The sequence below is a fragment of the Bombyx mandarina genome, chromosome A1 (assembly GCF_030267445.1).
Source record: "Bombyx mandarina strain Sakado chromosome A1, ASM3026744v2".
NCBI classification, from domain to species: domain Eukaryota; kingdom Metazoa; phylum Arthropoda; class Insecta; order Lepidoptera; family Bombycidae; genus Bombyx; species Bombyx mandarina.
The window spans coordinates 8,105,625-8,131,105 of NC_143234.1; the positions used below are offsets into that span (position 1 = coordinate 8,105,625).

At 36.5% G+C, this 25,481-nt stretch overlaps 2 protein-coding genes across 2 annotated transcripts in view; one reads left to right on the plus strand and one right to left on the minus strand.

The window, feature by feature from the left end:
* Window positions 1-2,401: 2,401 nt before the first annotated feature.
* On the minus strand, window positions 2,402-4,200 carry SNRPG (small nuclear ribonucleoprotein G). Its single transcript, XM_028188430.2, has 3 exons — window positions 4,037-4,200; window positions 3,705-3,852; window positions 2,402-2,669 (listed from the first exon to the last, which is right to left on the minus strand). The coding sequence occupies exons 1-3, from the start codon at window positions 4,066-4,068 to the stop codon at window positions 2,619-2,621; spliced, it is 231 nt and encodes a 76-aa protein (XP_028044231.1). The 5' UTR covers window positions 4,069-4,200; the 3' UTR covers window positions 2,402-2,618.
* Window positions 4,201-6,069: 1,869 nt separating this feature from the next.
* Mitf (transcription factor Mitf) overlaps window positions 6,070-25,481 on the plus strand; it is a 170,110-nt gene continuing 150,698 nt past the window's right edge. Inside the window, exon 1 of the mRNA XM_028188294.2 lies at window positions 6,070-6,464. Coding sequence (XP_028044095.2) covers window positions 6,304-6,464 — 161 coding nt within the window. The 5' untranslated portion in view covers window positions 6,070-6,303. The remainder of the gene's footprint in view (window positions 6,465-25,481) is intronic.

A 25,481-nucleotide genomic window follows, 5' to 3' on the forward strand; every position in this document is an offset into this window, starting at 1 on the left:
TCTATCGTGGGTGGATTCCAAGCCTAAATAAAATAAGTATATTTTCTAAGATGATAGGCACTTGCAAATATAAAGATATTTTTTCAAATATTTAATGGTCTGGTAACGTGAGTACCTACTTAAGTTTTGTATTACCAGTAAGTATTACTTGGCTGAAGTTGGCGGAGTCATAGATAAACTAGGTAATTGGGTGCAACAAACTGAAATCACAGTTATACATTAATAATAGTCTCAAATGAAAGTTCATTCTTAAAACTTTATTTATAGTCATCGTGGCCTAACGGATAAGACGTCCGGTGCATTCGTGTTGAAGCGATGCACCGGTGTTCGAATCCCGCAGGCGGGTACCAATTTTTCTAATGAAATACGTACTCAACAAATGTTCATGATTGACTTCCACGGTGAAGGAATAACATCGTGTAATAAAAATGAAACCCGCAAAATTATAATTTGCGTAATTACTGGTGGTAGGAGCTCTTGGGAGTCCGCACGGGTAGGTACCACCACCCCGCCTATTTCCGCCGTGAAGCAATAATGCGTTTCGGTTCGAAGGGTGGGGTAGCCGTTGTAACTATACTGAGATCTTAGAACTTATATCTCGAGGTGGGTGGCGCATTTACGTTGTAGATGTCTATGGGCTCCAGTAACCACTTAACACCAGGTGGGCTGTGAGCTCGTCCATCCATCTAACCAATAAAAAAAAAAAAAAAAAACCTAACAAAAATGATCACTGATATCACTATGAGCACTAGTTTAGATGAAATCTTGTTGAGTAGGTACTCCCAACAATTCAAACTGGCTTTACCCCTACGAATAATTTATTCGTAGCTTTACCCGCATTATTCCGACATTAAAGACAACTCAAAACGCCGCCGCGCCGGCCTTAAAAAACTCCCAGAACTCTGCGAGACTACTCTTTACATTTCGAGCGCAATATAAAAAATGCAACGAACGTGAAAATCTACAGTTTGTTTTATTGAGTTGAATAAATCTAAATTCTAATTACGCCATTCGAATACCTGTACCCTCTGGCTCTTCGCTTCAGACTCTTTCCGTCACCCACGCTCCGAGATTTTCATGTTGGACATGTAAGAGCGTCCTGTGTTGTCGCTTATTAATGTTTCTAATTAACAAATGTTCGATGAAAACCATAGGGAACAGCACCAAACCTTGTGGAATCCCTTTGTTAATGCTCATGTAATCCAAACAGCAACCGTTAACGACGACTTTGGTGCTCCATTTATCCAAAACGCTAACAATACACTTGCATAATTCCTCAAGGGCTTCGTAGAAGAGCCATATTACTAAACCGGCGGGGGGCCTAACTGGGGCCAGTGGGATTAAGATTCACAACGAAGGCCTAGTTCTATTCTACGGCTTTAGCCGATGCCTTAACTATTCAAGATCTCCAATACTAAACGAAACTAATCGCAAGCAAAATTAAAGATACACCTAGGAATTTGTATGAATTTTATTGTGACCACATGTGACATGGTGGTGATGGGACCTATCCTCACCATACTTAGTAATTAAAGAAATAGGATGGGGATGTAGAGTGCACGACTTTGTTTCGGTACTCATACGAAATTTATGCACCTTATCACTTTGTTGTGCCAGTCCAAATTGAGGTCATTCACAGCTACAACAACGGTGAACTTACGAGCACATACATGGACTATTTCTTTGTCTATAGCGTGAATGAGAACCCTTATCTTCTCCATATTCTTGTACGCTTCAGAGACGTGGACCCTCATAACCCGTACCCGATCGAGAATTGACGCATTTGAAATGTGGTGTTGGCGCAAAATGTTGGGCGTATCATGGACGGAGCGCCGAAAAAATGTGTCAATTCTCGAGGAGCTAAACGTCAAGACCCGTCTATCTACAATCTGTACGCAGCGTCTCCTCAAGTACTTCGGATACGTGGCCCGTCAAAATCCTGAGAACTTGGAAAAATTAATAGTTGTAGGTCACATGGAAGGAAAGAGAAATCGAGGAAGATTGCCAACCAGGTGGACGGACATTAGCAAGGAGGCCACAAACACCAGCGTCCCGGGCGCCATTAAGCAGGCCGAATGCAGGCAACATTGGAGGAAGCTGGTGCAAAAACTGGACTAAGGTGGTCACGACCCTCAGTAATAAGGAAACGACAAAGAAGAAGAATAGCGTATCTTCGATAAGATTTAAATAACATCTATCTATTTACTTGCCTTAACAAGTGAACACCTGAAAAACCTGCCCAATACCAAAATACTGCTTTTCCCACCAGAACTTCTAGAGTAGGAATTCATTTCTTCAAAGGTATATTCAGTTTGATGCTTAGCTGTGCCAATTGCATTACCACAATGACCAACAGCAGTAGCTGCATCATCTAGAGTAGAATTCAAAACAAACACAAATCTGAGGTGTTTTATTATTTATTAACTTAACCTAACATCACATTAAATTTAAATAGTGAAGTTTAGATATAAAATTATCAGTTTTCCTTTTTTTTCCTTTTACTGTTGCTGCTGTTGCTGTAGAAACTATGTTTTAGATCCGAGTTTTATATTTATTTATTGATGAAACGTGAAGCACATTTACAGCATTGGTGATATTTCTTGCCCACTGTAAGTCTACTAAAGTCTGTCTAAAGATTCCAGCATTATAATACTGTTGCCACGAATTACCTGAAAGAAAGATTAAATTGTTTTATTCAGTTACTTTAGTCAAATATTTTTTGTCGTAAAAAATCATGAGCTACTGCTGAGCAATAGTAGTGATTTCTAAAATACCATGTGAAGGACACAGCAAAACTAATGCTTACAGCTAAACAAAATAGTTGTATGTAACTAACAACTATTTTTTAATATCAAATACACTATCTATACTAAATACACTTCAAACATCAAGAATTGTTGTAGTGACATAATACTTAATGAGTATTTATGAATTATCTCCATACTGAATGAATTGTGTAATGTAAATCAAACCCCCAAAAATTATTATTTGCATAATTACTGGTGGTAGAGTATCTTTTTAGCGAGCACATGTAGATACAATGTCCCAGTCTACTTCTGCCATGAAGCAATTATGCGCTTTAGTATGAAGGGTAGGACACCTGTTGTACAATAAAATTGAGACTTAGAACTCATGTTTCAAGTTAGGTGATGGCATTTAAGTTGTTGATGTCATTGGGCTCCAGTAACCAACCACTTACACACATTAAAGCAACAATCTCTTTCAGAACTCATCAAATGTTTGTGAAAGTTCTCTACTGTAAAAAATAAAATGCAAAGTATTAAATTTTTTATAGTGCGCCACCAATAGTGGCAACCTTTTTCGGCTCTAATAACCAAACTTGCCCTATTATAATCTATACTATATTAATATTATAAAGCTGAAGAGTTTGTTTGTTTGAACGCATTAATCTCAGGAGCTACTGGGCCAATTTGAAAAATTCTTTCAGTTAGATAGCCCATTTATTGAGGAAGGCTATGGGCTATATAACATCACAGTAAAACCAATACAAGTGAAGCACCAATAAAGAATGTTTCAAAATAGGGGATTTAAACAGCTCCTTAACATTCTATAATTCAAAAATACTTTCACTTTCTACGTAAATGAAGTGGGGGGTAAAATATAGCGTTATGCCAAAGTAACTATTCCACGCGGACGGCGTCGCGGACAAAAGCTATCTTCAGTGTTCTTGAAAATATACTAACCACCATCCCAACATTGTTACGCTGACCGTCTTTACACTCCTCGACTGATTCATCAAGAACTAAATTCATGAATGGATCAAAACCGCGCAACACACCGGTAACAGCGCGACCCGCATTCAGCTTTATTGACAATTTTTTGTCCATGAATCTGAAATATATAAAAGTGCCATTTAAAGTACATATTCTTTTTTGTGTATAAACATCAAATATGCGAATTTCTACGGACTAATTTGGGATTTTAAAGAATTTACGCTGTTCTTTTAATTTTAGGTTATAACAAGGACGCCAGCTTTGTTTGCGAGTGAAACAAACAAACTTCCAATATTACTTACTTTTTCAATTCTGGTGGATGTGCTTTTGACATTGTAATGTGCTTTTTAAAATATTATAATACGGAATTAATGTTATTGTCGTGGATTTTTGTATATTAGATGAATTTCCAACCCATCGAATTTTGTCAATGAATTTAACTTTTCTACTATATTCTACCGTCTGAGACAGTGCTGCCACTTCCAAAATTAAATAAGAACCTTTGACACGGCGATATTACGATTAAAATTTTGGAAATTATAGATCTTGGACATCAACAATATCAGAGGTACGGTCAAGCTACTGCCTATTGCAGAGTTCTTCTTAAACCTTGTCAGAAACTTGACAGCTTTGACCGAGCTTCTTTTTTCCCGGCCATAATAAATCTACGTTATTTATGGTAGTAATAAAGTCCTCATAACTTGCTGAAAGAGATTTTAGCATGAGTTTTACGTTTGGCCGTCTGTCTGACATGAATCTTTCTTGGGCTAGTAGTATATCCATGGCAGCGTACCATGGGAAGATACATTATAAGTTAGATTTTTAAATACAAAATATCACGTTTTATGAAATTTTTTGAATTTGTATAAGAATATCATAATGCATCATTCATACGAAACGTAAAAACAGAAGCTTAAAAGGACACTCAGAACAAATAGAAAAGGAAGCATCTAGTGGGGTGCTAGATTGTTGGGGTGTTTGATGGTCTTTGGCAAAATGTCTGGAAATATATTATAGATGATCACAATGGTTGAGTTTGTAAAGATAAGCTCATCAAGCCTTCCAACGTAACTTCTGGCAGTAGCCAATAGAAAAAAAACAAAAATAAGGCAATTACTGGCTGTTAGGGAAAATACATAAATAAATCTATTCTAGCGCTGTACAGAATTCTAGTGATTGTGAACTCAGGGTCTATCTGGTTGCTGCTCTAGTTGGTGGTTTCTGAATTTATAAATTTAACACTTTCGTGCACCGACTCTTAAAGTATCTGGGTTACCCCTTTGTTCAAAATGTTTTACTTCCATCCGTGCGTGCTACTTTATACAGTCCTAGATCACAAATAAACGCAGTTTATGGTATAACAATCCAAAAAAATATGAATCACTGTGGTTGTATTAATGTATACCATCATATTGTATAAGATTAAGCTATTAGGCATGCCTAACCGCTAACCGCTTGCCAAAACCGAATTATAAAAATTATTAAAAACTCTGTAAAGTAAAAACAAGACCGAGCCAACAGATAAAGTGAAAACTTTTACAAAAAGACTGTTAATAAACGTCTATACAATATATCATACATTTTTAATGTATTTAAGCATCGTACGAATGTCATCGATTTGAAATCGAAAAACATCGATCCATTAAACGAATTTAACAAATTTTTTGCCAAGTAATATTTAATAAAACTTAATAAAAATATTAATATCTGTGCTTCTATTTTATTAATAATGCACTGCAAGAAGCTACTTCAATGGCAGTGAAAACTCATATTTATTTCGTAATATGCAAACCTTTATTTTTATACTAACAAAAACATAAATATTGTAAGTTGGCAACTTTAACTCAAATTTCGTTTAGAAATTAAATTAAAAAAAGAAAAGATAATTTACCTAATAAAACAAATTCATCACTGAATTTAATGGTCAATCATCTTGAATTTTATTCGCATAAAGTGTATGCACGTAACTATGTTTTTAATTTATAATTGCACGTATAAATGCTTATTTAATTTAAGGGTTGAATGTCACCTCACCTCCCACTGCCAGAAGAAAAGTAATTATGGGAGATATGTTCCTATAGATTAAACCAAATTATAGCTGGCTGAAATAAAATTGTATAATATTAAAATTAAAAATTGTAAGAAATTCAGTAATATGCATTAGAAAACTAAAATAAGAAATTTTAAATTTAATGTCTCGTGGAGTCATGGAGTGTTCAATAGTTTGTGATAGAAATTTTATATTGCCATAAGCAAAAAGTAGTATGCGATTAATTTAAAGATGCCACATTAGAATACTGGGTTTCATCATATTCATTGTGTATATAATTTAGTGGTATTATAGTCATTCCTTTATCACACAACAGATACAGCTGTAATATGTATGTATAGCCAAATAACCAACCAAAATACAACCAGCAACAAGTACACAGCTGGCAGAATGGATGCTGTGGGGATATTCATCTTCATCTCAATAAAATAGTCTCATTATTTTGACTATCAAAATGATGTCGGTTTAGTTTTAAATTTGTTTTTAGTGTGAAAAATTGTGTTGTGTTTACGTGCAATAATGGATGAGTCCGGAATTGATATGGGATTTGATCTCGCGTCTTTCCTAACAAACGATTTCAGTGTTGATCAAAGAATTTTGGAAGATATGACTGCTGCCCAGCAGCACCAGGACTTCATGTTCTACGAATTGAAATCGAAGGCAGTACCTATAACTGAAAGGTGAGTGAAATACATTGCAAAACATGTTTAGACGTAAGATTGCGTTGTGGCGAACGTTGCGCGAATATTTTTAGCACATTATTATGAGGAATAATTTCACCGAACACCTTACGTCCGCGACCCTGAAAACTGGACTTGGCAAAGCCCCCAGTTTTTGCAAATCTTGTTTATCTTCGTACCATAATATTCGCAAACGTCTTATTGTTAAATTTATTCGCCTACCAAGTTTAAGTAAGACAAAATGTTTAATATATTAATGAAATATACCTAGTTCATTAATTTATAGTGCTAATTTGAACTTTAACATGTTATCGAAATACTTATATTTCCTTAAAATTCGAATTTGTTTCCATAAATAGTTTTCCCGCCACTCGAAATTTTCATAGTCGTAACTTATTTTTTGACCTACCGACTTTACATACAAAGTAGTATTCTCTATTTGTTTGTTTGTACACCTAAATAAATATGCAATGTTAGATTATGCCCATGCAATAATTAAAATAAATTCATTTCCAGAACCGTAAGAGAGAAAGAAAAAATGTAATAAAATTTGTATATCAGATAAAAACTAATCATCAGTGTATTCTTAATTTAATATGTTTGTAATACTGTTTTGGCACAAACTAATAAAATTACTATAGACACATAGGAGTGTAGAAGGATGATATTTTGCATTCCTGTAAAAACCAATTCTTTGACTCATGATGTCTTTGTGACTTCATAACAGAGTGTCCATATGAGCTGAACCAGCAAGAACACTTGAATCCAATAAACTTTTTGTATTACTATCTTCTTCAAACCAATGTCGGCTGACATTATTAGTTCAAGAGGTCGACTTTCAAAATTGACCTACTTAGTCCTAGATGCATGCATAAATTTTATTAGTTTGTTATCTTATGACTATAAAATTGGTGCTGATTATTCTTGAGTAGTTTGAAAGGCATTGAAATTATTAACATGATCCAAATGTGAAAAAAAAGTGGAAATGATCAGAAATATTTATTAATACTCAGAAATTTTAATGAAATTTGAAGGTAAAATTAAAATATATGTACAGATACAAATTGCTTTATTTGGAAATTAATTTATGTCAGGTCAATGACCTTAGACAAGTCTTAGAATGCAATTATAACAAATTAAAATGAAAAACTCAGAAATACCAGGCGGGCAGACAAGTCTTAGCTGTCCAACAACCATTACTGAGAAGAATCAACAAAATACTTAAGGTTTGCTTTATTCCAAATAAATATTCATAGCATCAAATTAGCTATTAAATATATTATTTTATGGTGGTATGGATGGTTGGTACTAGACTAAGACTGTACTGTCGGATATGTTACATCTGAAGGAGGACTTATTCTTATGAACTTATTTTAAATTGTGAGACTGAGACAAAAAAAAAACAATCATTCATGTGTGTATAATAAATATGTATCCTTAAAATTGTTTGTTATGACTTTTTATTTGTATCTTAATTAACACTTGAGAATAATTTAGTTATATAATTTATAAGTTTCAACTTATCCAAACTTTTTGTTTAGTCAGCACCCTTATTATATTTGACTAAAAAATACAAATTTAAAAGCTTTATTAACATAGATGAATTTGTAAGGAACTTACATATTGTTAATGTGGTATGGACCCTAGAACCGCATCCCTCAGCTTGCAACTGCTATTTGCATTCGAAAATTCCCCATTCTTGTATTCAGATTAAAGCTCCATATTACGTCATAGCAAAGATCATTTAAGCAGTTACTACTGATCTTTCTGAAGAGAACGTAGTTACGGAAATAACGTATAGGAGTTTAAGCCAGCAAAGAGATTGCGCTAACGACAATTTCAAGAAAACTCACTTAAACAAGTTTAAGATGATTAGTAGCTCGCGGGTACTGGAATTGCATGCACCAGTGTTGTGGTTTTTAACCATAGTCCTAACCAACCACCTTTCTTTGTCAAAAAAGCATTTTTTTTTTTTCCTACCTAAGCTGATGGTCTAGAGAGACCATGTCAGCGTCGCCGGGCTAGTAGGTGAGCTAACACGAACCCTAGCAAGAGTCGTGCTTCGCAGAATCTACCACCGGATCGGAAACGCGACCCACTGAGAAGATCCGACGATAAACTCAGTGGGCTGTGTCTGTGGGTTAATTTACTCGCCGAGCCCTTCGTCGCAAGCGACGGGTTCGACGAGAACGATAACCGGTGCTTGGGGTACCTAAAAGCACCGTTAGTGAATCGGCAGCATCCGTAATGACGTCTTTTGGGCGACGTCGACTGTTTACCATTTGGTTTGCAGGATCAGCTATGTAGTTACCGGCGGCCACGATGAGGGTTCTCGTGTCGCGCCGCTTTATTTCATTGTCTTGACGACTCCGCCAATATTGGTGAAATACCTGAAAATGTTAACATTTCTTTGAATTTGCTAGTCATTATTTAATACTCCACAAAAAAATATTTAAGAAGTTTGTCCGATCAGGATTTGTATTGAGCTTTGATCACGTATCGCTGAAAATTGCGCATCATATTCGATCATGAACAGTTTTACGAATTCAGGGCACCGTTTCCTAATAATGTTGTCCCAATATCTATGTGTTATATAAGTCGCGGTGCGTAGATTGATTTCGGAAAAATATATAACGGTTATGGTCAAATTTTTTTAAAGGGGAGTAATGCGTAGGTACATTTAAACATCAGTGCTTTGTTGATAAGACAGACATCTTATTTCAATGCATCATATTTCCACCATTGAAAATTTCTCTATCGCGGCTTTGTGTAGTGTTCCTAGTAAGTCCAACACTGTAACAAAGTAGTATCAATTTAGTGGTAATTTTTATTATAAAACACGAAACGTGGAAATGTAAATGATATATTAGTTGAGCAATTGAATTGGTAATTAATTACGTTATTATGTACATATTTAACTTGTGCTAAATTTTTTTTTATTTGTATAATTTGTACGTTTTTTTCTTATCTATTCTAGTGACCTCGAGAGGTCATTTTAGATTCACCGAGCGAGTAGTGAGCTCACGGGGCTCTAATAACCTGAGGTCGTTGCTAACACTAGCTAACAAGAGCAGTGCTTCGCAGAATCTACCACCGGATCGGAAATGCGACCCACTGAGAACATCCGGCGAAAAACTCAATAGGCTATTTTTTACGTTAGACACCGCCAGATGCAAGAAAACTACAATACAAAAGTCTATTTAAACTGAAATGTTTTACACATTCCTCTCTGAACCTGGAAACAGTGAGAAAATAGACGACAACAGAAAAAAATCCGGGAAGACTTCGCATCATTCATCATCATTACGTTTTTTAAACAACAAAATCTCAACGCGTAGCTGGCGTGGGAGTCCCAGTTTATCCTGCCTTGAACTATCAAGATACTTGATGACATGCTATGTCTGGACGCACTTTTTAGCTTATTGGGAATCATAGTAATGTTTGTCGATTTCGGTAATGGCGTTCTATTGCCAAATAAAAAAAAAAGAAGTCCTCATAATATCGGCATGAATGTCTGCCAAAACGTCACAGCTATCCGAGAACATTGCTACTATAGATGTAGATAAAATTTGAAAAAAATTACGGATTGGTACCTAGAATTCTAGAACTCAGAAAATCTCAATATAGTTACAATGGCTGCCCAATCAAACTGAAAGGCATTACTGCTTTACGGCAGAATTAGGCGGGGTGGTGGTACCAACTCGTGCGGACTCGCAAGAGTTCCTGCCACCAGTATGCATATTAATTATTATAATTCAACAAAATAAGTTTGTGTGGCGATAGCTATCCATGCAATACAAGATATTTGAATGATGCCCGAATCTCATTTACGACATTTTCAAGATAAGCTTGCACATAAGTTCCGAACAACAACATTCGGACCGTCGATCTACTGAGCAATTTCACCAGCTCGGTGGAAGATCTTCCTTATATCATTTAACCTCCCAAATGTGCGCGAATGGGCAGAGCCTCCGTCGGTAGGACTTATGTTTATATTAAGCGTGTAATGGCGAAAATTCGTGAGAACCTAAGGGATATCTAACCTTGGATAATTTTTAAAATGCAACTCTAAAACTATAGAAACGATTCAAAGAGCCTAAATTAAATGTGAGAGTGGTTGACCTCAATGCCTTTATATAATAAACTGTGTTGGAGTAGTTGATATTACCAAATTAAACATACAATTAATTCATTTACCAAATCCTTTTGTAAAAGAATAGGATACAAGTCTACAGATAAAAAAAAAATACTGGGTACAAAGTACGTTTGGTTATTCGGCCCTAATTTAGCATTTCTTGTATTATATGTACTAGAGGCTGACATACATACTTATATACGTTTAAATATATATGTTTATAAAGATAATAAACATCCAACAAAAGCGCAAACAAACCTGTTCATCACGCAGTGTTTGCCCGATGTGGGGATCGAACCTATAACTCCCGGCGCGTACAGCAAGGGATGCTAACTATTACACCACCGAGTCATTGAATCATATTTTAAAAGACTTGTTTTTGGTTGTCAATCAATCCTGTCGATAGTCGCAAAACGTATTGATAACACACGTTCCACCATAATTTTAAATATACACCTGCCACGAAGCAGTTGATTTGAAGGGAATGACAGCCGTAATACTATACAATTAAGACTTCTATTCGGTCAATAATTAGTTTAATACAAAAATATTTCACATCCCAACACATAAGTGATTCCCGAAGTCAATAGATTACAACAAACTTGATTTCTGTCACTTACCGTGAGACTATTGTCATTCCCTTCATATCGGCGGTATTCACAATGCGGACATAGAATACGCTCTATCACTAAAGTATATATACGCTTAAGCATCGTCTAATTATATTTGTCGACCAAAGTTTTAGTGGCGTACGATAACGCGTGTCAAAGTCATCGTATCAGCAAGGCTTCCTTTAAGAGGTTTCCTTTAAGAAGTGAATTCAAATATATTTAAGACTAGCGACCCGCCCTCGCTTCGCTTCGGAAACATTAAATATTATTATTGATAGGCGAAGCCCGCTATGTTGCGCGTGGTACGACAATAACTGCAGGTGACGCCGCAGGGCGAAGCTAGTCTAAAAAAAGTAGCCTAAGTTACTCCTTATATCATCAGCTACCTATTAGTGAAAGTCTCATCAAAATCGGTCTAGCCGTTCCAGAGATTAACCGGAACAAACAGACAGACAAATATTGTAAAAAGTGTTATTTTGGTTATGTACCGTATTATATTCATATGCATGTAGTAAAAAGCGGTTATTTCAATATTACAAACAGACACTCTAATTTTATTTATATGTATAGATGAAGTTTCTATAAATAATCTCGTCTTTTAACATATTAAGTGTCGTGGCTTTAGATAACATATTTCAATTTATCATATATATTTTTTTCTTCTAAATAAGTACCTACGTTTTGTTATCGGTGACTGTTTTGATGACACTTATGTTTGTAAAATGTTTTATTGCGCCCGCAATCACAATAGCATTAGTGCACTTCGAACACTGTGACCTGTCTGCATATATCTGGTGATGTGATTACGCTGGGCTCTAATTCATATAGTAAGTTCTCGGGTGAATTTCACAATGACGCAATAACGTGGTATAACAAAAATCAAATCTACTGAACATCTCATACAGCGTAAATGCTGGGAGTTGTAACGGAAAAGTGCCGCCCTAACATAAGTACCCTATATTTTTAAAATAGCTGTTATTAACGGAGATCTCTGAGGAATTGTCGGAAATGATTGCTTCATTTACTTTTTACTATCGTATAGACCGCCACCGGAGCAGAGTCTATCCGCAGTGCGGTTCCAGAAATATTTTTGCGCCACAATAATCTTTATTTTTATAAGCTTTTACTTCTCAGCAGTAGACAGCGGCCTGGCTGTTCCCCTGTCGACCACCTAGAATCGCAATAAAAAAGTACAATTCCGACATCGACCTGAAGATAAACACTCCACCACCCCGTTACCTACTTAACATATATGTAATAGGCTTATTACTACTACCGACATTTTGAATACTTTACAGAGTACCGTACAGCATGAAGAAATGCAAATGAAACCTTACGTCAAACAAACTATCAGACCACAACTACCTGGAGCCACTGCGTTCATCCACAGTGCGTTTCCAGAGATCTTTTTTGTCACGCACCATCTGGCTATCGAATGAGCTCCCCTTCACGGTGTTTCCCGAGCACTATGAGATATCCTTCTTCAAACGAGGCTTGTGGAGTATACATAACGGTAGGCAGCGGCTTGGCTCTGCCTCTAGCTTTGTTGAAGTCCATGGGCGACGCTAACCATTCACCATCAAGTAGGTCGTATGCTCATCTGCCTACAAGCGTAATAGAAAAAAGATAGTTCTTATATTCGAAGTCTTAGTTCTTTTTCTGTGCAAAGAAACTGAAATTATATCAATAAAACTTTTTATAAAAAATTTGACGGTAGTTGGCACAATATTCAAATGTCCTAGGTTATCATCGCCTTGATCGTCCGTGACCAGACAAAACTGTAAAGTATCTATCTGAAACGTCGGAATTTATGAAATGAAGAGATTAATTAATTGAAGTCATTTTAATTATTTCTGACTTTTTTTGTGCTTCTCTTCTGTCTAATTTCAGCAATAAACAAAACAATATGATCATGTGAGTAGTTCTAAAATCCAATGTAAGAAGAGAATTTTCAAAAGGTTTAGTTTACTGTTTTCTGTTGACGCCGTAACACGACTCAGAGAGATCTTAATCTTATAATTTTCTCTTATATAATTTTAGTGGGAATAATGAATTACTGCGATAATGCGATTTTTAACTTTGTAATAAGGTGAGAGTGCAGATGTAATGTTTTTTTTATTGCTTAGATGTGTGGACGAGCTCACAGCCCACCTGGTGTTAACTGGTCACTGGAGCCCATAGATATCTAGCCCATAGACAACGTAAATGCGCCACTCACCTTGAGATATAAGTTCTAAGATCTCAGTATAGTTACAACGTTACCCCACCCTTCAATCCAAAACGCATTACCGCTTCACGGCAGAAATAGGCGGGGTGGTGGTACCTAAGCGTGCGGACTCACAAGAGGTCCTATCAGCAATAATTACGCAAATTACAATTTTGCGGGTTTGATTTTCATTACACGATGTTATTCCTTCACCGTGGAAGTCAATCGTGAACATTTTGTTAAGTACGAATTTCATTAGAAAAATTGGTACCTGCCGGCGGGATCCGAACACCGATGCATCGCTAGATACGAATGCACCGGACGTCTTATTCTTTAGGCCACGAAGACTTAGTAAAATCGCAGTTAGATAATGTCTCAAGTTCTAAGTGAGCGCGGTCGCTTGATCGGTCAAGACGTCAGATAAATTGAAAACGTCGGGTTAATTACCCTTGCAATGTTATCTAGTCTCAAGGTTAAATATGTTTCTGAAAGTTTACGTTACTATTTGTAACATTTTTCATTTCATTTCGCTTTGGTGTCCACATTTCAAACTTTACCTAACATTTAACTGTAATAATAGTTTTATGGTACGGCGCATCCTAAGTCAGCGATCCTTTTATTTTCGTACCTAATCGCCAATAGACTCGAGCGACTATTCTTATTGGGAACTATTGGACTATTGGGAAGAGTACGCAGGTTCGCGGGCCGCAGCTTGAGAATTGCGAATATCTGCCGTGTTCCGTGTGCCGCCATGCCGTGCCGAATTCTGGCTTCACCGGCTGCGTAGGCGAGCTCACGGGGCTCAGTTTGAGAGACTGCTAACATCTGCCCTAGCAAGAGCAGTGCTTCACTGAATCTACTACCGGATCGAAATCGCGACCCACTGAGAAGTTCCGGCGAGAAACTCGGGGGGTTGTCTCTGTGAATTAAGTGCACTTCGAACTCTTCGTTCCAAGTTCGTTGAGAACGATGACCGATGCTTAGAATGCTTAAAAGCACCGAGAATGCGAACTGTTGTTAATGCATTCCGGCTTAAAGGGTATACAATACAAATAATAATTCGACCACATATCTCAAGGGAGGTGGCGGTATTCACGAGGTGTCTACGGTCTCCGGTAACCGTTTACACGAGGTCAACCATGAGTATGTTCAAGCAACTGTTTTATTAAAAACAAAAAAAACATTCCACTATCACAGGTGAAAGTGGAATTGTCCAGACATGTTGACTCTATGAATCAAGAAAATCACGTTTATCGGTGACTCCGAGATCAGCTTAATTATACAGTTCCACGCCTTACGAGAGAGGAGCGGTAATTATATAATATGGTTTCCAAAGAACGATTTTGTTTGTTTCTTAATTTTCCGTTTTAATTATGATTTTATTATGGTGTTTTTCACGTGTGACAATTGTGCAGTTCCGTGATAAAAACGAATGTTTGCCGAATGACAGTATGTAATCGTGTCGTGGAAAAGTTTGTATTACATGAATATAAAACGGGCTGGTGATAAACGCTTTTTCCGCTGTGTGCCCTTGTTGAATATTTTAACGGTTCATCGAGATGCCGCCCGAAGTTATTACAGCATTTTATGTTACGCAATTGGCTGTAGGAACGCATTATATTTAAAACATGCTTTATTAGAACCTTTCTTCTTTGATGAAACGCAATCCATAAAAGTCTCTGTAACAGAATAAAGGGAATATAAATGATTTTAATTGGAAGTGATCATACACGATCATTATTACGGCTTTAAACTAAGATTCCTAGTACTATGTGAACTAGGCACTACTAGGCACTACTAGGCATACAGGAGTTCCCAAACTTCTACTGCCCACTTTGAGTATAAATTATTTTGTAACGCCCCCATTTTTTCATCTATTTAAAAACCACTATAGCGAGAGCTTAGTCGGTGTCTAAGAGTCCTCCTAAATGAAATTACAAATCGCCACCAAAGACTCTACACAACGCCCCCATTTTTATCTAGGTTTCTTACCGCCCCCCTTTAGGCCTGCTGCGCCCACAAGTAGGCGTTATCACCCACTTTGAGAAAGTCTGCACTAATACATACTTATATAGGTTGAAATATATACGTATATAGATATTAAACACCCAGACAACGAGCAAACAAACCTGTTCATCACACGAATGTTTGCCCAAATTGGTAATCGAAGCTACAAACTTCGGTCCAGTAGTCAGGAATGCTAACTCATTCTCCTTTGAGATATGTAGATATTTGTTATGTTATTTATTATTTGCTATGCCAAACTATTATGCCGTCGAAGTTACCAATTGAACGTTTAAAATGAAAGTGTCAAACGGACTTTGATCAATATAATGCGTACCAGGTTCGCCTGTTATCGTACGATCATGATGCGACAATCTTGTATGATTGAACGTAATGGTTGGTTGCCAATTCGGTTGAATACAATACGCGTATCCTGTTGGTAACTTTTTTGTAATCACGAGTAGGTATTGTCAACCCATTGGTTTATTTGGAAGGCGTTTTTGAAATGACATTAAAATCTTAAAGTCTATATTGAATCACTTGTAAAGAAAGCACATGTATATTTTTATTTTCTACCTTGCAATTCACCTTATTTTTACTATAACACAGTAAATTTATTAAAAAAAAAGATAATATGTACGTAATTCGCGAGATTGAGAGAAAACTTACGTGGCTTAAAGTACCGTTGCCAAAGAATAAATTTTAATAATGCACTGCTATTTAGTGAGTACGTAATTCGAGAAGCCGCAATCTATAACGAAACTTGTGAACGTGCTCCCGCCGTGCAAGGTCATTTACCTCGTGCGTCATCCTAACGCGTTTAGCGCAAAAGTCATGAAAGATGTGATTTTATTGTTTACTAGCTGACCCGGCAGACATAGTAGTGCCTCAATCGACAAATAAAAGACGTAAACTTTTGTATAAAATAAACTTAAAACAAACAAACGGAATCCGTCCGACGGGGGATACATCAAAGGGAGAACAAAATTGTTATTTTGATTTAATTCCGAGCGTTTTCATATTTATCTACCTTTTAAAACTTCTCTGGACTTCCACAAATGATTCAAGACCAAAATTAGCTCAATCGGTCCAGCCGTTCTCGAGTTTTAGCGAGACTAACGAACAGTAATTCATTTTTATATATAGAGATATAGATTGAAGATAGATTTCGTACGTATTGTTATCGTAATGATTATCAACTACCCTACTACTATCGCAGCTGCTCTTATTTTTCCAAGCGGTTCTTACAACAACACTTAAAACAATTGTCTTCTAAACTTAACACCAATTACATTCACGTATGTTACCAAACAATAAATCACAAACAAACCCATTATTTACATATCAAACAAACGCTTTCTATCTCTGTAATTATATTATTATCAGAACATTTCACCAACAACTTATTTAAATATAACCTAGTTGCGACACTGATAAAATGTATACACATACGTAAACTCACTGTAATTAATTAGTAGAATCTGCTTTAATAAATTTTACGTAGTAGCAAAAAAAATGGAGATACTTAACACTTCATATAGTTATAGTTGATCTTATTAGAATAGCTATTGTAATTGTGTAGCGTAATAAACAAAAAAAAAACAAAAAAAGCAATCGACTCTACTGTTAAATCTGTATATATAAAAATGAATTGCTGTTCGTTAGTCTCGCTAAAACTCGAGAACGGCTGTACCGATTTAGCTAATTTTGGTCTTGAATCATTTGTGGAAGTCCAGGGAAGGTTTAAAAGGTAGATAAATATGAAAATGCTCGGAATTAAATAAAAATAACAAATTTGTTTTCCTTTGATGTGCAAGGGCGGATTCCTTTTGTTAAGTTTATTTTATACAAAATTTTAGGTATTTTATAGCTCCATTGAGGCACTACGAAGTCTGCCGGGTCAGCTAGTAAAAAATTAATATTTGATTAACCGCTCAACACCACTCGTGTACTAACAAGGTACTCGTGTCAAACATCTACACGAAATATAAAAGTATTTGCTTTCGCACGACCTAAATAAACAAAATATAAGCTGCTACACCAATTTACTATGTTCGTAAACATATTTGTGTCCGACCTATGTTCTCGTATATAAAATGCGGTAAACAAGAAAGTCTTGTTATGTACTCGGTGATTAACTGTGCCCATAGAGTTTTTTATTTATTATTATTTTTTTTATTATTGCCTTTGTAGGCAGACGAGCATACGGCCCACCTGATGGTCACCGTCGCTTATGGACGTCAGCAATGCCAGGGGCAGAGCCAAGCCGCTGCCTACTATAATTTGACAGTCATGTCAATTCCATACGTTTAAATTTTATATATGCTTATGTATTTTGACTGGCCCTCCAACACTGCACGACGATAGCGAAGAAGAAAAGAAAGTCTTTTGAATTTCAAAATTTATTAAGTACATAAAGAACCGCCCGCTGAGTTTCTCGCCGGATCCTCTCAGCGGGTCGCGATTCCGATCCGGTAGTATGTATATTCATTCGCGAAGCAGTTGCTCTTGAGTTGTTAGGTCTCCTTCGGCGCCCGGGCAGCTGTTAGCAAATACCACCCCTAACTGAGCCCACATCGTCTTCTCGCATTAAAACTATATAATCGTAAAACTTACTAATTTTACATGAGAGTGTTTTAAAGGTTTAACATGTAATATTTCTAATATTAATTATATTTACAACATTTATTTTTTACCAGTTACATTATCTGTCTTTTGAAGTAAGATACAAGATATATTAATATTTTTCATAGTAGTCAAAACATAGGTAAACTAAAAAAAAAACTAAAACTAAACTATGCTCTTTTTTTCACTCTTCTCACGTACGCTTTCTTATGTATTTATGTGAAAAATACTGGTGATAGCAAATGTATCTATTTATTTCGAATATTTTTGGAAATTGTACACTTTTAATGCGAAAAGGCGACATGTCCCGGTGAAACTGGAAAGGCCTCCGAGCCACCAGTAATATTTCCTTCCTACAAAAAAAAGAATACACAGACACCCCAAGTAATTTATGTTGTTCAGTAAAATTATTTTTATTCTCCTTTATTGGAGCGAAATGAAATGAAGTTGATTTATTTGATACTTTAATCAATTGGAATGAAATGAAATTAAATGAGATATAAATCTTATCAATATATTAATACGTGAAGCAAAAACGTTGTATCCCTTTTTACGAAAATTGCGCGGACGGAGGAGTATGACATTTTCCACACTTATAGAGAATATAGAGAAGAAGTGCACAATGCTAATATTTTTTTAAAATAATGCATAAAAGATACATTAAATCAATAAAGAAAACATTACATACAGTACATACCATGTATTCGACGCACAAACGCATGCATACTATTTATTGTCAATCTATTGTTTTTGACATCTGTTGTCAAATTGAGAATAGATTAAATATTGTTTGTCTTTGTTAATATTTTTATAGTGTAGTCTTGGCGAAAATTGTGATTATAGAAGTATAAAATACAATCATAATAGTGTACAAACTTACAATTCTAATTAATTATAGTCGAATTTCGACTACTGCGGGATCTCTAGTATAAGAACAATCGTTCTGTCAACTCAAAATAAATGCTATGATTTTGTAGTTAATTCTATTCGTTCCGATTGCATGCTCATAATGCACGGATATTAGCTCTAAATTCTGTTGCATTTTCATTTCATTATGTTTACATAATTATTTCAAACAAACATGTTTCCGAATTATTTCCACGATGAAGAACCAATAACATCTTGAATAATATTCAACCTTAAAATATTACTTAATTATTTTAGTTATGTTTAAATCACTGTCTCGCTGTCACACAATCGACAGTCTCTCATTCGGTCATGTGTTTTGAATCAGTAACGATTCTGTTTCAATCAAGTTCACGTATTCACTTAACCTATGTGCGTTGTCGTCATTTAAATCTGCATCGTGATTGGTCAATGACGCTCCTTCTAGATTTATTGGCCCGGCAGGACGCGGTATCGAATTAATTTCAATTTATCTGTGTTGCTAACTAATTGCTGTTCCCAAAACAACGTTATTATGTCGCCTGCCCGGTGCTCGTAATCTGAATACATAAGATAATGTACGAATGAAAATGAAACCCAAGTTCGTGGAAAAGAAAATTGCGTTGCATGACGACTTCTAGAGTAAGATCCCAGGGCCCCCAGACGTCACGTATTTTCTGACGAACGAAATGTGGCCGATTGCGTAGTGTTAGTATGTACTAAAAACGCATGCCTGCCTGCTACCTTGCTTAGACGGCCAATTTTCAGGTATCAGGTACTCAAGGTACATAAAATCATTACGAACTTCACGTAAATTCTGACAGCTGATTTTTGCGTATATTTTAGGTAATATCCTTAAAAGTAAGTCGCCAATACTCCCAGACACTGTCCGTCGGCCGAACATTTCGTTCGTCAGAAGATACGTGACGCCCCCAGACGCCCCCTGGGATCTTGGACTATTACAACTGCCTATTTGTCAAAACTATTATACTATACATTTAAAATAACACCTCATGTATCAAAGCCAGTAGCGACATTAACGTTGTGTAACCACTTAATACGTACTAAGCCAGTCGTGGGCTCATTCGTATGCATATGCAATAAAAAATAGCCAAAACACAAATACATAGAAGGCACTAATTAAAATCTTTAAACTCGCATCACAAGCGCTTAACTTGTATTTGCTAGTTAAATAATTTACGGTTACAATTTTGCGTTTTTAACGAACTAGCTTTTGAAGCGTTTGCATTAGAGGCAACAAGCCGGAATATTCTTTAAGCCGATAAAATAATCTAAATCCAATACAGAACGTTCCGTTCGCTCGCAACCTTGAAGGATCCTTAAACGTGTTCAATACATCGTTGCAAGCCAGTCGTCGCAGACGGAAAAAGTCTAAAATATGTATTTATATATCTCTCATCTCGAGTCATCTCTAATAAACTGTATCATTAAAAAAAACTTGAATGTTAATTATGGGGTTGCAGTTTACATTACACACAAATATGTTTAATTTCTTTGCTTGTATTACATATAAATACACTCGAAAAGTATGATCCAACTCTGGCAGTCGGTTAAAGTATAAAAGACCGAGCTAAACGAAGAGCCTAATTCCTTTGTATATTGTAAAATTGATTTTTTATCGGTTTCTTCCTGAGTCCGATGAGCAGGACCGCACTTAGGGGATGGCAACCTGGGGGCCATTATAGGACTTTGGAATAAAAACCTTTCAAATTCCGACAAGTAAACAGTAGTTAATATCTTTTCCTTCTCTTTCGATACCTATTCTTTTTTTCGTCGTTTTACTTAACCTTAAAGTTAACATTAAAATTTAATTTCAGATAATTACTGTCTCCGATTGTATTTATGTATGTTTGTATTACATACTAAGAGTATTAAATACTAAGAGAATCTACGGGGTTTCACAATAAATTATTTATTGGAAAACTCGACTGAAAAAAGTGTTCATTTTATTTGGAAAATAATTTGCGGCCAGGTGGCCTCCGCTCCCCTGCTGCCCCGAGGCCTCCAGACCTCTAAATCCGGCCCTGTCGATGAGCGACGGTAACCACTCACCATCACGTGGGCCTTATGCTCGCTTACTCACAATGGCAATTAAAAAAGAACAGATGTATTGTAATAAGGAGTTATAAACACACAACTCCTTATCAGTAGCATTGAAGGGCCTGACATAATACCCAGACAAACATTGTGTAATTGTCTGGGCATTTGCATGGCATTTTATCTTAAATTATATTAAACAAGGAGATTGCAGCAGCTTATGAATCGAAGTCATAAACGTTATGATATCGGAGATTAATTCTAGTCTCTAAATACGCTAACTGTACTTAAGTAAGGTTATCTCCTCAAAACATCCTATGTGTTGTCCTTTAGAAGAATGTACGTAAAAAAAGATGATTCAACCGATTGAAAAAAAAAAACAATTGCCTTGTTTATCCTGGTCAGGATATTAGGAACAAATAATAATATTAATGATCTGTTGCCATCGGTCTTTTGGTACATTTTTTTGGTGAAATTCTTAAGGATTTTTGTCGTGTAAACTTAAAAATGTCCATCAAATTTAACCATTTATTTCTTAGACACGTCTACGCTGCGTGACGATAAACTTCAATTTGCACGGAGCAGTCGTGTTACCAGTAACAGTCGGGTCGGCGGGTTTATTAACTTCGCGAAGGAGTGAATCGATTTCCTCACACTTTCATGCTTAAAAAGTCAATTACTTTAAATTATTTGCCAAGGGAAATGATACGAACAATAGTTGTACCAATAGCTAAAAATAAGACTGGAGACCTTGCAGATAGCAGTAACTATAGGCCTATCTCACTAGCTACTGTTATATCCAAAGTGTTGGACAGCATGCTTAACTTTAAACTAAATAAATATGTAAATCTTCATGATAACCAATTCGGATTCCGTTCAGGTTTGTCGACAGAGAGTGCAATCTTAAGTCTTAAGCATGCTGTCAAATACTACACGCGGCGAGGAACACCTGTTTATGCCTGCTTTCTTGATCTGTCCAAGGCGTTTGATTTGGTTTCCTATGACGTCTTGTGGAAAAAGTTGGAAAATATTAAACTACCCACGGAAATAAATAACATTCTAAAGTTTTGGTATGGGAACCAGATCAACAATGTGCGATGGGCTGGGGCTTTGTCTCTTCCGTATAGGTTGGAGTGCGGGGTGAGACAAGGCGGGTTGAGTTCGCCTACGCTCTTCAACCTGTATATGAATGAGCTGATCGGCGAGCTCAGTAGGACCAGGATTGGTTGTTTCATAGACGGGGTGTGCGTAAACAACATCAGCTACGCAGACGATATGGTGCTGCTGAGCGCGTCTATCTGTGGCCTAAGGCAACTTGTTTCTTTGTGTGAGGGATACGCCAAATCACACGGTTTGGTGTACAACTGTAAAAAGTCGGAGATCATGGTCTTTGAGACCAGGGGTGGGACGCATGATAAAATACCTCCCGTAGTACTCAACGGAACGCCATTGACAAGAGTTTATAAATTTAAATATCTCGGCCATGTGTTGACCCCTGATCTCAAAGATGATGAAGATATTGAACGAGAGCGGAGAGCGTTGTCGGTTAGAGCAAACATGATAGCTCGCAGGTTTGCACGGTGTTCACTTAAAGTCAAGGTCACCCTCTTTAGGGCCTACTGTACTAACTTTTACACGTGCAGCTTGTGGGCTGGATATACTCAAAGATCGTACAATGCTCTCCGTGTTCAATACAATAACGCGTTTAGGGTGCTGGTGGTGCTGCCCCGCTTTTGTAGCGCATCAGGGATGTTTGCAGACGCGCACATAGATTGTTTTTACGCTACCATGCGTAAGAGGTGTGCATCTCTGGTAAACAGAGTGAGGGCCAGCTCCAACAGTATCCTGAGCATGATCGCAAGCAGGCTGGACTGTATATACATGGGTCGCTGTGGTGCCATCGCCCATGGGATGTTACCACAGTAATTCATTGTGATCTAAATATAACTACTAACATAGGTCAAGTTTTATTAACAATTTATATGAGTCATGGATACTTGAAATAAAAACATTATTATTATTATTATTATTATTAGTGTTGGTGAACTTATTAATCATGCGTAGTGGTCTCGGGCTAGATAGCCAAAATGGGTATGGATATGGGTTCCCGTGGAAGTCGTCAGTCGACGCTCTGCATGGACCACTACTGAGGCCTAATTGTAGTGTACCTACGGCTATGGAAAATGTTTTTTTTTGTCCTTGTAGGCAGACTAACATACGGCCCACCCGATGATGAGTGGTTACCGTCGCCTATGGACTTCGGCAATGTCAGGAGCAGGACCAAGCCGCTGCCTACTGCTTAATACTCTACACAAGCCTCGTTTGAAATGTAACCAAAATAGTGTTATGCAAAAGGTCATGTTGGTTGGTAAAAATTATGACACTGTTTCTATCTGTTCCTAGTTAGCAGGGTTGATCCCTGCTTCTGATTCCGACGGTACTTAGCAAAAATGTGGTGACGGACTCATTTTAAAGAATTTCGAGCACTAGGGTTCAACGGGAATTTTTTTTTTTTTTTTTGGCATTTTTCCTCAATATTAAGTACCTATACTGACTTTCAAATCAGTGTTATGGCGACAGATCAGCCCACCGAGTTTCTCGCCGGAACTTCTCAGCGGGTCGCGTTTCTGATCCGGTGGTAGATTCCGCGAAGCACTGCTCTTGCTAGGGCCATTGTTAGCAACACTTGGTTTGAGCCCCGAGAGCTCACCTACACGCTAGGGTAACGCTGATATATCTTCTCAAGGCTATCAGCTTAGGTAGGGAAAAAAGCGTCAGAACAAAAACTCATGGATACGTCTCGGTGCGTGATCGCCAAACATCCTGCCACAAATAGATTTGTATATTAAAAAATATGCAGAAAAGTTCTCATCTAGTTCATTCAAGTTTTATTCAAAAGACAATGTTTTTATCACCTAATAAAGTTTATTATGCGAATGACGACAAGTGTGAATGTTTGTTTTGTTTATTTGTGTCCTTTCGGGCAAGATAATTGTAATATACACAAGAAATATGATGTAATCTCTTAAATCATTGATATGATACAATTGTTAATGAGGTATGCTTATGGATTACCGAGCGAGTCGTTTTTTATTTCCGAAATATTCTTTGTTTTAAATGGAATTTGACAGTGAACAGTGGTTTGCCACTTAACACCAGGTGGGCTGTGAGCTCGTCCACCCATTAAGCAATGAAAAAAAAAAACATAACGTGTCACGTATAAATTAATAATTTTGAATTTAAAAAAGAAAAAAAGACGATAATTTGGTGGTAATTCCATTGGTCATAGATACTGACCCACTTTAACCTTGGAATGTAATGTAAACAACCATTAGAAATCAGAAATTTAAATGCGTTTCGTTGCTACTGAGCTCCTAGTCTGTGAAATCAATAATCTTAGAATTCGTTTACACTCTAGGTTATAAATCATCAATGTTTGCGTGTTCTGTTGCGAGAATGATCTATTAATGCTATTCATGATGAAAGCCCGCAGGGATATCTGCTTATTGTTGCAAAAAAAAACTGAGTTTTTCACAAATTCAGATATCCGGAAGTACCTATATGCAACTCCCAAACGGAATCATTAGAATATTACTTCTGTTCTTTTCTATGTTAAAACCACACTTTTCTGCGTCGTAAAACGTATGTATGTATTTAAAATTGGTTTAGGCTAGGTTTAGGCCTAATTTTTTTTTCCTACCTTTGCTGATAGCTTTGACAGGCTATTTCAGGTTCTCCTTGACGTGTAGGTGAGATCACGGGGCTCAAACCGGGAGTGTTGCTAACACTGGCCCTAGCAAGAGCAGTGCTCCGCAGAATCTAACACCGGATCAAAAACGCGACCCACTGAGAAGATCCGGCGAGAAATTCAGTAGGCAGTCGCCTAATACTTACGTTACCATAACAACTGTGTATTATGCAAAAAAGCTTTCATGACGTGACAACTGTACAAAGAAATTCAATAGTATAAACAGCGCATCAACGCATATATAACAAACAATGTTAATTTTATACGAACGATACGAATTTTAATGTAAGAATTATAACGAATAATATCGTGCTATATTACCTGCCGATCGGTTTTAGATGCATGTATTTTTTGTACAATCATATATTTACTAAAACCAGTCCTAGGCAGCTTATATAGTATAATGTTTCTAAGCAGAAATCGTGAACCGGATTCGTTTAACATATTAACTGTGTGCTAAATATTTAGAAATCGAATGTTAAAATCTAACCAATCTATGAATAATTTCGTATAATAATAGGTTGGGGAAAAAGTCTTTTCGTATTATAGTAACTATGAACTTGTAATAAAATCTCTTTGGCTATACTATTTGTATCTGGTTTGGTTTTGGTATCATTAAAAGTTTAAATTTTAAAGAAGATAATTCCAAATTCAATTTAGGAAATGTGTGATTTTTAATTATTTTTCGTACTGTTAAGATGAGTGAAGCTAATGAACAAATTCGATACTTTTAAAATTTTACTAC